The sequence below is a fragment of the Crinia signifera genome, chromosome 12 (genome assembly GCF_055691185.1).
Source record: "Crinia signifera chromosome 12, ASM5569118v1, whole genome shotgun sequence".
NCBI lineage: Eukaryota > Metazoa > Chordata > Amphibia > Anura > Myobatrachidae > Crinia > Crinia signifera.
The window spans coordinates 81,871,417-81,883,901 of NC_139228.1; the positions used below are offsets into that span (position 1 = coordinate 81,871,417).

General features: G+C 46.3%; 1 protein-coding gene across 12 annotated transcripts in view; it reads right to left on the bottom strand.

Moving 5' to 3' along the window:
- Positions 1-12,485, bottom strand: part of NPAS3 (neuronal PAS domain protein 3) — a 380,993-nt gene that overhangs the window by 360,889 nt on the left and 7,619 nt on the right. The window contains exon 1 of one of the 12 annotated variants that reach the window (XM_083167039.1): positions 3,667-3,901. The exons of 10 other annotated variants lie outside the window; for them this stretch is intronic. In XM_083167039.1, the coding sequence (XP_083023165.1) occupies positions 3,667-3,716 (50 nt within the window). In that variant the 5' untranslated portion in view covers positions 3,717-3,901. Of the gene's footprint in view, positions 1-3,666; positions 3,902-12,485 lie in introns of those variants that run through there. One more of the 12 variants, XM_083167044.1, reaches the window with a different exon arrangement.

Below are 12,485 nucleotides of genomic sequence, written 5' to 3' on the forward strand. Positions count from 1 at the left end.
ATAGACACCAAAACCGTGAAAACTCATGTCGAACTTATTCATGCCGACCATGTCCATGTCAACATAAAGCTTGTGTCGATCTTGTCAATGTCGGCCATTCTTAGGTCACTGTCAAGATCTTTGCAATCTTGCATTATTATTGTACTCTATTACTTCTGTCATCATTATTCACTGTGTCCACATTGTGTTCAATAAAAAGTTATAAAATGGTGCTATCATTAAAATAACCGCTAGCCCCAGTAATGGTTCCAGACTAACCCAATGCTATGATGTCACAGACAGCGTCAACAAAATACTGTCAGTGGACATGCAGTGCAGATAATGTGTATTATTACACTGCAAGAATTCCAAAGCTGACAGCTGTATTCAAATACCCCACTGCCTGGCTGAGTGCAGTGCATCAATTATGACATCAGTTCGTCAGAGGGATTTCTGGGTACAGCGTTCAGTCTTGTGATACTTCCAATAAGTATATACTCTTTCAATATATCTCAAATAAGTAAGTAGATTAAAAAAAAATAACCCAGAGGAGATATTCCCTTCTAAACTTCCTCCGTCCATATCAAGCCTGGAGTGTCAGCAGCCTGACTGGGTGGCCTCCATATAATTAACAAGTACCCTTTAATTTGCCGTTCTGAAACTTTTAATGAATCTATTGAATTTAATTTGTATTGTATTTATATTTCTAGAAATGTTTTACAGCATTATGCAAAAGTGATTATTTTTTTGCTGCCCAAAATGAAAACAAAAACAATTAAACGGCTGTATCTGCCTGGAGATATAAACATATGGTCAAAAAGCATAGAAAGGAAAACAAAATAAACAAATACTGACCAGGACAGGGGTGGGTAAATATAAATATATGAAAATCACCTGATGCTGAGCTACACACATGCACAATGCAGAAAGATACTGGTCTTAAATTGATGGCGAATTGCTGCAAACTCCTTCCCATAGACATCCAGTAAATGCTACTAGACCAGGCTTTCCCAACCACGGTCCTCAAGACACACCAACAGTGCAGGTTGTAGTGATATCCAGGCTTCAGCACAGATGGTTTAATCAGAATCCCTCAGATACTAATTAAGTCACCTGTGCTCAAGCCTGGATATCTACAAAACCTGCACTGTTGGTGTGCCTTGCGGACCGTGGTTGGGAATGCCTGTACTAGAGGATGACACACCAGTGACATAGCCAAGCAGATACAATGCCATTGGAAAACATCAGTTTATTAACATTACCGCTCTATTGCAATGACCTGGCACATCTTGAACCCATTCCTGTTTTACTACAATTTGTAACTTTTTACTTCATGTCAAACCTCAAACTGGCCTGGACAAGGCTGCGTACATACCGCGAGTACATACAGCAGCGATTCTCAGCAGCAGACAAATACTTCAGAATTATGCTATTTAGTTTGAGGGGAAATGCGGCTGAAAAATGTCGCCAGAGTGACGCCACTATTATCCCACATCATCTGCCTTCACCTTTGTGTTAGCACAAAATGGCCTTTTATTCAGACTTGTCATTAAGAGAACAAGCTTCTGTACTAGTAACACATCACCTTACACAAGTTGTCATGTGATCATAGACAGCACCTGTCACATGCAATACTGTACCGTGTATAAACATTATTCCCACGGTCACACAATGCTTCTCTTACGCCTGGGGTAGCCAACTCCAGCCCTTGAGAGCTACCAACAGATAATGTTTTCCAGATCTCCTCACAGAATCACAAGTGAAGTAATTATCCACCTGTGGATATTTTAAAATGTATCGGTGAGTAATGAGTGCACCTGGGCACCTGCTAGGTTGTCTGGAAAATGTGAACTGTTGGTAGCTCTGGAGGACTGTAGATGGCTACCACTGTGTTACGCTGTATGTGTGGCTGCAGCACATATAGCGGAATAGTGACTACTAACAGTCATACAGTACAATTGTGAGATGGGCCTAGACCAGTGGTAGCCAACTCCAGTCCTCGAGAGCTACCAACAGTCCACGTTTTCCAGACACCCTAGCTGCTGCACAGGTGCTCTCCATTTCTCACTGACACATTTTAGAAGATCCACAGGTGGAGCTAATTACTTCACTTGTGATTCTGTGAGGAGATCTGGAAAACATTAACTGTTGGTAGCTCTCGAGGACTGGAGTTTGCTACCCCAGACCTAGACCTTAACGGGCACCGATTAGTACCAAAATAAGTGAGTAGAGCAAATAAGGAGGCAAATTCCAAATTCACTACTGACACAGCTCACATAAAATCATATATATATCAGGGTTGCCTATCTGACCCTCTCCTTCAGGGAGAAAATGCTCTGTCCCTGGGCTTCCCTGTAATGTATGATTGCCAGCACCTGTGGTGAAACACCTTTCTTATCAGTTACCTAGCTCCCCACAGGTGCTGGCAATCATACATTACCAGGGAAGTCCAGGAGCAGAGCATTTTCTCCCTGAAGGAGAGGGTCAGGTAGGCAACCCTGATACACACCACACACACATTTTTATTTACACAGCGTACAGTACACTGCAGTGTTAGGGGGGCAGGTGTTAACTACATGTAAATAAAGTAGAGGTGATGGCACATGTGTGACAGGTTACCACATCCTATGTGTCTGGCACAGGATAAATATGGCCATGTTCTTGGAGCACAGTGTATGTTATTGTGTGACACATGGATTGTGCAGCAGTAAGTTGCGCTGCGGTGTGTGCATGTGTGTGTGCGATGCAGCAGGCAGTGTGTGCGATGCAGCAGGCAGTGTGTGGATGTGTGAGTGTGTGATGCAGCAGGCAGTGTGTGCATGTGTGTGTGATGCAGCAGGCAGTGTATGTGTGTGCGTGTGTGTGCATGTGATGCAGCAGGCAGTGTGTGATGCAGCAGGCAGTGTGTGTGTGTGTGTGTGTGTGTGTGTGTGATGCTGCAGGCAGTGTGTGCGTGTGTGTGTGTGTGTGTGTGATGCAGCAGGCAGTGTGTGCATGTGTGTGATGCAGCAGGCAGTGTGCATGTGTGTGTGGGATGCAGCAGGCAGTGTGTGTGTGTGTGTGTGTGTGAGTGTGTGAGAGAGAGTGATGCAGCCAACAGCAGCAGTCATGTGTGTCACACACACACAGGCAGCAGCTCCTGTGGTACATGCATACAGTATGGCCATGTTCTAGGAGCACAATGTATGTTATTCTGTGACACATGGATTGTGTAGTAGTAAGTTGTGCTGCTGCTGCTGCCTGTTACTGTGTGTGTGTCAGTGTGATGCAGCCATGTGTCACACACACACACACACACACACACACGCAGGCAGCAGTGGTACATGCACTGTATGCTATTCTGTGACACATGGATTGTGCAGTAGTAAGTTGTGCTGCTGCCTGTTACTGTGTGTGTGTGTCAGTGTGATGCAGCCAGCAGCAGTCATGTGTCACACACACACACACACATGTGGTACATGCACAATGTATGTTATTCTGTGACACATGGATTGTGCAGTAGTAAGTTGTGCTGCTGCTGCCTGTTACTGTGTGTGTGTGTGAGTGTGATGCAGCCATGTGTCACACACACACACACACACACACACACACGCAGGCAGCAGTGGTACATGCACACAGTATTACAGTCTGTGTACGTGCAGCAGCCGCAGTCACTCAGGGCCTCGCCCGAGCCGCGGCCTCTCTTACCGTTCTCTGCGGGAAGGGTCCTGCTGGAAGCCGGGCTTGGTGGGCGCCATGTTCCGGCCAACGGCCCCCGGGTGATGTCCGGGTGATCAGAGCCGCGGGCATGCCGTGCCCGGTGTGGGGGGAGCTGGCATCCTCCTGTCACACATGAGCCCGGACCCTCAGCCTCCTCCCGGGGGGTGACGGCGGCTCTAGCTACCGCTGCATCCCTCCATCACTCCGCTCCATCACACCGCCCTCCCCCTCTCCTCCTTCTCTTCTCTCCTCCTTCTCCCCCTGTACCTAGCTGTCTCCCTGTCCCCTGTACCCCTGGTGCCTGCACCCCTCATGCCGCATCGCCCCCCCCCCCCCCCTCCTCCTCCTCTCCTCTATCCCCCATTCCTTATGTCCCTGTATAATACCTGACTACCTGTCACCTACAGTACCTGCTGTCACTCACCTGCCTACCTGTCACCTACTGTACAGTACCTGCTGTCACCTGCCTGCTGTCCTCTACCTTATGTCACCTGCCTGCTGTCACTTACCTGTCTACTTGTCACCTACAGTACCTGCTGTCACCTGCCTGCTGTCACTCACCTGCCTACCTGTCACCTACAGTACCTACTGTCACCTGCCTGCTGTCACTCACCTGACTACCTGTCACCTACAGTACCTGCCCTCACCTGTCTACCTGTCACCTACAGTACCTGCTGTCACCTGCCTGCTGTCACTCACCTGACTACCTGTCACCAAAAGTACCTGCCGTCACCTGCCTGCTGTCCCCTGCCTACTGTCACTCACCTGCCTACCTGTCAGTCTGGCAGGTGAGTGACCCTCTACCTTATTAACACCCTATTTCCTTTACCAATCTCTCTCATCCCTGTTAATGTTTTTCTTGTGTTTCCTTTTCTTCCCTTGTGTATATGTTACCTGTGCATCCAGCACTATGGACAATAGAGGTGATTCTGGTTGGCTTGCTAAGCAGCAGTAATTCGCTGCTCATCGAGCCTTCTAACGCCACCCGCCGGTCGTACGAATATCCTTTTCCCAGGGTAGCGTGCGGGGACAAAATCATTCGATGATTTCTACCCTGCTCCCAAATCTAAGTCAGTCTGTGCTCCGTAGACACGCAGCAATGTGTCGCTGAGCCATTGCTGAGTGTCCCGTTTTCATCAGCGACCTATGATGTAATAGGATTAGGTTCCCATCTACAATTAAGTATTTGCGGCTAATTCCCCCAAAGCACCTGTTTTAGGGGGTTAGACGCAAATATTATGTCCCACCCGCAGCCATATGACGCAATGCTGCCCAATGTACCATTATTGGGCAACATCACATCTGGTCCCACAGCTACCGCCATCTCAAATTGTAGACTATGGGCTACTTAGCTGACTGCCTACGGGGCAATGCGGTCAGCGCTGGTCAGCTGGAGGTCAGCGCTGACTGAGATCTTTTTTGGAGCCCCCAAATATCCCGCTGATAGGATTGCTTATTGAAATGCGATCCGGGTGGTAGATTCCACGATGCGATCCTATAGTAAATGGGCCCCTTAGTCAGCTGCATTGCTAAATATTGAGAACCCCCCCCCCATAATTGATTGTGTGTTCTACAATGCGTTCATCAAAAGCTTACTGTATGTAAAAATGGCACTGTATCCCCAAAGTTTACTGTATACTGAAAGTATTAGAAATAATGCATTATAAATCAACAGAATTTAAGGCAGATATAAATTGGCAAACGCTTCATATGAATTTACAACCCAAAGGGAAAAAGCGCACATCACAAACACCATGAATTTTCTGTGAGAAAAAAATCACAACTTTGACGCTTTATTCCTCGACAACCAGACTACTTATCAAAGTTCTGCAACTTTATTGTACACCTAAATCGCACACCCTATCGAGTGACACCTGAACCATCAGCATAGCTGTTGTCATAGTGGAGTAGGTGCTCTTACAAAAAAATAGCTTAGCTCAGTGGTTCCCAAACTGTGTCTTTGCACCCTGGGGTGCCTCCAGACACTTGAAGGGGTGCCCTGGATTGGTGGTCCAGGACCAATTCATTTAGTTATTATGAGCAATGCAATAGGCAAAACTAGAGCTGGTGGTTTCCAATCATAAAATAGGTGGGAAAACAGAAGCAAATCTCTGGTCCCTCGCTGCATAATTGAACATGAAGCCCCTTACAGATTAACCGAGTCTCCTCCGATGCTGATATTGGTGGTGGTGGGGATCTGGCGGGTTGCTGGCATCGGCAAGTGCATACACACTTGTCAATGGTGGAGGGGTTTGACGGTCCATCATTAACGATATTTTACACACTAGGCGCTTCCTTAAAAGGATGACCTATAACCACAATATACTAAATTTAATATTTTTTTTCTATATTTCTCAATCTTTTGGCCTAGGGATGCCATCAAAATATTTGGTACTTGTGTAATATCTGGGCGCCCGATTTTTTTCATTGTAAAGACCCGATTTTTAATTGTATAGTCACCCATGGGTGATTTTATACCCCCACTATCCAACTACACATGGAGTTGATTTTATATAGTGTGGTGAGCCACCGAGCCCGAAGCGTGGCGAGCGGACGCAGAATACATGTAAAGTAATCCGCGGCCCCTCGCGGGGCTCGCCACGCTTCGGGCTCGGTTACTCGCTGTGTTCACCACACTATATAAAATCAACTCCATGCGTAGTTGGATAGTGGGGGTATGAAATCACCCATGGGTGACTATACAATTAAAAATCGGGTCTTTACAATGAAAAATCGCATCGCATGCCTTAAGTAGTGGCATGCGATGAAAAAATTGGGCGCCCAGATAATACACAAGTACCAAATATTCTTATACTTTAGGGTGCCGAGATTCAGCCTAGTCAATTAAACATATAGATGGGGAGGATGTGTTTCAATTCAGCATAATCACATCATATATATATATATATATATATATATATATGTGTCTAGTGTCCGTGTGTAACTGAAACACTGCCATCTGCAGACAGCGAGTGGAACTACATCTCTTTCTCACATACTGAAACACAGAGGCAATCACGAGGTAGCAGTCTAGCTTTCAATGCTTTTGCTTTGAGCGTGCGTAGCTAGTTTTTAATATACTGGTTTTGGCTTAATCATACACACAATACATTGCCATCTATAAAACAAGTAAGTGTAAAATGTACACCCCTTTATGTCATTTTAATACTCAAACTCAGCCAAAGAAAACATTGTATGCACTGCTCTATAAAATTAAAAGGACTTGTGCGCCCATTCCCAATAAAGTGCCACACTCTGCCCAACTCCTTCCAACAGTTTTTGCCTCCATAAATGCTCGTACCCAAGCCACGCACATTTGTGCTGTGTTTTATTTACTTATTTTTATAACTTCCAAGTGTGCAGCTGGGAAGTCTTAAAACAACCAATGTCATTAAAACATTACCTACAATTTGAAATAAATACCAAATATATTTTGTGCTGGATTGAGGGCATGAGGCAAAGAACTAGAGACAACATCCACAATTAGCTTATATCTCAAATTGAGTTTGCTCTAATGTGATGATAATGTAATAATTCTATCTGTAATGTCATGTTATCACAAGGAATATACTGTATAAAGTTCAGGAGCGGGGAATTCATTTCCAAGCAGAGTGCAAATTGCTACGGGATTTAACCATTAGTAACGGTACCGCATCGCTCACCCTTTGCCCGGTCAAATGCCTGATGGGGCAACAATAATGTTTGTGTGAGACCAAATTGCGTGCTGATTCAGTGGGGAAGAGGTATTTGCATGCAATTTAATTTGTCCCATAGTATCCAAACAATTGTGCAAAATAGGTGTATTCTCAGTACGTGATAAATACAAATAACCGTCAATGGAGATGCCGGCATTCATCCTCCACGTTAACCCTCCCAATGTAGCACAGAGGTAGATGTTTGAAGCAGTGATAAGGGAGGAGAAGTGATAAAGGGCCTGGTACTTTATCACCGGCCAATCAGCTCCTGGCTGTTAAGTTGCAGTTAAGAGCTGATTGGCCATTGATAAAATACCAAGCACTTTATCACTTCTCCACTCTTATCATCGCTTCATACATCTACCCCACAGTGTACAATGTCCTTAATGAATCGATGCAGCAGTGTACTATGTACTTAATATATAGAACTGTTATACTTGGGGATGCCAACCCCAGGGCATTTTTACAATCCTGGGATTCAGGATTGAAAAATGCTCAATATCGGGATTCCCGAGATTGGCCTCCCTAATAAATAAAAAAAACATCCGCCCCGCATATTTCCTTACGTGGGTGGATGTGGCTGGGAACGAGGAGGGTGGGGCACACTATAATAGGCTGCTTTATGACTTTAGCTATACCTCTTTCTTATTCCTTTTGTTACTATACCCAATGGAGAAGATTTGTGATTAGGTTAGGACACAGGCTGCCGTTTCCTTCTATATTGGGAGTGCCAGGCCCAATCTATAGATCTGGTGTACTGGTCATCAGAATAAGCTCACCATGGCGTACTGGTTTTTAGAAATGAGCTCAGCATGGTGTACTGGTCATCAGAATAAGCTCAGGATGGTGTACTGGTCATCAGAATAAGCTCAGCATGGTGTACTGGTCATCAGAATAATCTCAGCATGGTGTACTGGTCATCAGAATAAATTCAGCATGGTGTACTGGTCATCAGAATAAGCTCAGCATGGTGTACTGGTCATCAGAATAAGCTTAGCATGGTGTACTGGTCATCAGAATAAATTCAGCAGGGTGTACTGGTCACCAGAATAATCATAGCATGGTATACAGTGAGTTGGAATAATCTCTGGATGGTACAATGGTCACTAGATTGAGCTCAGCATGGTGTACTGGTCATCAGAATAGTCTCAGCATGGTGTACTGGTCATCAGAATAAATTCAGCATGGTGTACTGGTCATCAGAATAAGTTCAGCATGGTGCACTGGTCATCAGAAAAAGATCAGCATGGTGTACTGGTCACCAGAATGATTTTAGCATGGTACACAGTGAATTGGAATAATCTCTGCATGGTGCAATGGTCACTAGATTGAGCTCAGCATGGTGTACTGGTCATCGGAATGAGGTCAGCATGGTGTGCTGGTCATCAAAAAAATAGCTCAGCATGGTGCACTGGTCCTCAGGATGAGCTTAGCATGGTGCACTGGTCACCGGAATGAGCTCAGCATGTTGCTCTGGTCGCCAAATTAGGTCAGCATTGTGCGCTGGTCAGTGAAATAAGCTCAGCATGGTACGCTGGTCACTGTAATGAGCTCGGTATTGTGTGGTCACCAAAATGGGTTCAACATGGTGCATTGGTCACTGAAATGATGTCATTGTAATGAGCTCAGCATGGTCTACTGGCCACCAGAATGAGCTCAGTGTGGTGTATTGGTCATTGGAATGAGCTCAGCATGGTGCACTGGTCATCGGAATGAGCTCAGCATGGTGCACTGGTCATCGAAATGAGCTCGGCATGGTGTACTGGTCATCGTAATGAGCTCGGCATGGTGTACTGGTCATCAGAATGAGCTCTGCATGGTGCACTGGTGACCAGAATGTAGTAAGCATGGTGTACTGGTCATCAGAATGAGCTCAGCATGGTGCACTGGTCACCGGAATGATCTTAGCATGGTGCAATGGTCATCAGAATGAGCTCAGCATAGTGTACTTGTCATCGGAATGAGCTCAGCATGGTGCACTGGTCATCGGAATGAGCTCAGCATGGTGCACTGGTCATCGGAATGAGCTCAGCATGGTGCACTGGTCATCGGAATGAGCTCAGCATAGTGCACTGGTCATCGGAATGAGCTCAACATGGTGCACTGGGTGACCGGACTGAGTTAAGCATTCTCCACTGGTCATCAGAATAACTCAGCATGGTGTTCTGGTGACCAGACTGAGTTCAGCATGGTGCACTGGTCACTGCAATGAGCTCAGTATGGTGTACTGGTCATCAGAATGAGTTCCTCATGGTGTGCTGGTCTCCACAATGAGCTCAGCATGGTGTACTGGTCATCGGAATGAGCTCAGCATGGTGTGCTGGTCACCGGAATGATCTCAGCATGGTATACTGGTCATCAGAATGAGTTCCTCATGGTGCACTGGTCACTGGAATGAGCTCAGCATAGTGTACTGGTCACCGGAATGAGCTCAGCATGGTATACTGGTCATCAGAATGAGCTCAGCATGGTGTACTGGTCATCAGAATGAGCTCTGCATGGTGTACTGGTCATCAGAATGAGCTCTGCATGGTGCACTGGTGACCAGAATGTAGTAAGCATGGTGTTCTGGTCATCATAATGAGCTCAGCATGGTGCACTGGTCACCGGAATGATCTTAGCATGGTGTAATGGTCATCAGAATGAGCTCAGCATGGTGCACTGGTCATCAGAATGAGCTCAGCATGGTGCACTGGTCATCGGAATAAGCTCAGCATGGTGTACTGGTCACCGGAATGAGCTCAGCATGGTATACTGGTCATCAGAATGAGCTCAGCATGGTGTGCTGGTCACCGGAATGAGCTCAGCATGGCGTACTGGTCATCAGAATGAGTTTTTCAAGGTGCACTGGTCATCGGAATGAGCTCAGCATGGTGCACTGGTCATCGGAATAAGCTCAGCATGGTGTACTGGTCACCGGAATGAGCTCAGCATGGTATACTGGTCATCAGAATGAGCTCAGCATGGTGTGCTGGTCACCGGAATGAGCTCAGCATGGCGTACTGGTCATCAGAATGAGTTCCTCATGGTGCACTGGTCACTGGAATGAGCTCAGCATGATGTTCTGGTCACCTGAATGAGCTCAGCATGGTGCACTGGTCATCGGAATGAGCTCAGCATGGTGCACTGGTCAACGGAATGAAATCAGCATGGTGTACTGGGCATCGGAATGAGTTCCTCATGGTGTGCTGGTCATCAGAATGAGCTCGGCATGGTGTACTGGTCATCGGAATGAGCTCGGAATGGTGTACTGGTCATCGGAATGAGTTCCTCATGGTGTGCTGGTTATCAGAATGAGCTCGGCATGGTGTACTGGTCATCGGAATGAGCTCGGCATGGTGTACTGGTCATCGGAATGAGCTCGGCATGGTGTACTGGTCATCGGAATGAGCTCAGCATGGTGCACTGGTCATCGGAATGAGCTCAGATTTGTGCACTGGTCACTGGAATGAGCTCAGCTTGGTGTACTGGTCATTGGAATGAGCTCGGCATGGTGCACTGGTCATCGGAATGAGCTCAGCATGGTGTACTGGTCACCGGAATGAGCTCGGCATGGTGTACTGGTCACCGGAATGAGCTCAGCATGGTGTACTGGTCACCGGAATGAGCTCAGCATGGTGCACTGGTCACTGGAATGAGCTCAGCTTGGTGTACTGGTCATTGGAATGAGCTCGGCATGGTGCACTGGTCATCGGAATGAGCTCGGCATGGTGTACTGGTCATTGGAATGAGCTCGGCATGGTGCACTGGTCATCGGAATGAGCTTGGCATGGTGTACTGGTCACCGGAATGAGCTCGGCATGGTGTACTGGTCACCGGAATGAGCTCAGCATGGTGCACTGGTCATCGGAATGAGCTCAGATTTGTGCACTGGTCACTGGAATGAGCTCAGCTTGGTGTACTGGTCATTGGAATGAGCTCGGCATGGTGCACTGGTCACTGGAATGAGCTCAGCTTGGTGTACTGGTCATTGGAATGAGCTCGGCATGGTGCACTGGTCATCGGAATGAGCTCGGCATGGTGTACTGGTCATCGGAATGAGCTCGGCATGGTGTACTGGTCATCGGAATGAGCTCAGCATGGTGCACTGGTCATCGGAATGAGCTCAGCATGGTGCACTGGTCACTGGAATGAGCTCAGCTTGGTGTACTGGTCATTGGAATGAGCTCGGCATGGTGCACTGGTCATCGGAATGAGCTCGGCATGGTGTACTGGTCACCGGAATGAGCTCGGCATGGTGTACTGGTCACCGGAATGAGCTCAGCATGGTGTACTGGTCACCGGAATGAGCTCAGCATGGTATAGAGGTTGCATATTGTGTTCTGCATGATATGCAATGAATTGCATTGTAACATGTCACACAACAGGACTATCATAATTCCACAATGTGACATGTATAATAGTAATATAATCCTATTCCATGCAGCAATGTGTGACCACACATATATATGGAACATCATATATAATATGATATATGTATGTATGTATGTGTGTGTGTATGTATGTATGTATGTGTGTATGATACTAGGTATATTTGTATAAATGATTAATATCACAACTTTGTGAAATGGATCTAAACTTTAAAACAATTATCCTTCCATTTTTAAACACATACATTCAAGGCAATGAAAGTGCGTCATATACTGTAGGAACCAAACTACCGTACAATTATCCCCTCCCCGAGAAGGGTGAAAGGTGGAACATAAGCGCTCCATTCAAGCTGTTCACTGTGGATATGAAGAGTAGACCGAAATCAGAAAATCCCACAAGCCATTGCTGCACTGGGCTCATACTGTACAAGCACTGGCGTATATCTAGGAGTAGTAACAATTATGATGTTTTGAGGATGTTTCCCGATCTTAATTTGCATAAGACAATTTGGTGGCTCAGTATGCCCCTAAAAATCCTAACAACCCACAATGCCATCCATCAGCAATCTGTTGAGAACTGCTATGGGATATTTTCTTTGAGAGTCAGCTGTGATCACCTTACTCTTGTCATAGCTGGTTGGCAAATCCTGATATCAGTGGGATTTCAGTGACATGAGTTCACATTACACACAGGGAGCCTTTCATGCTGCACATTATAAAGGATCTCCAACGGTACCTTGCT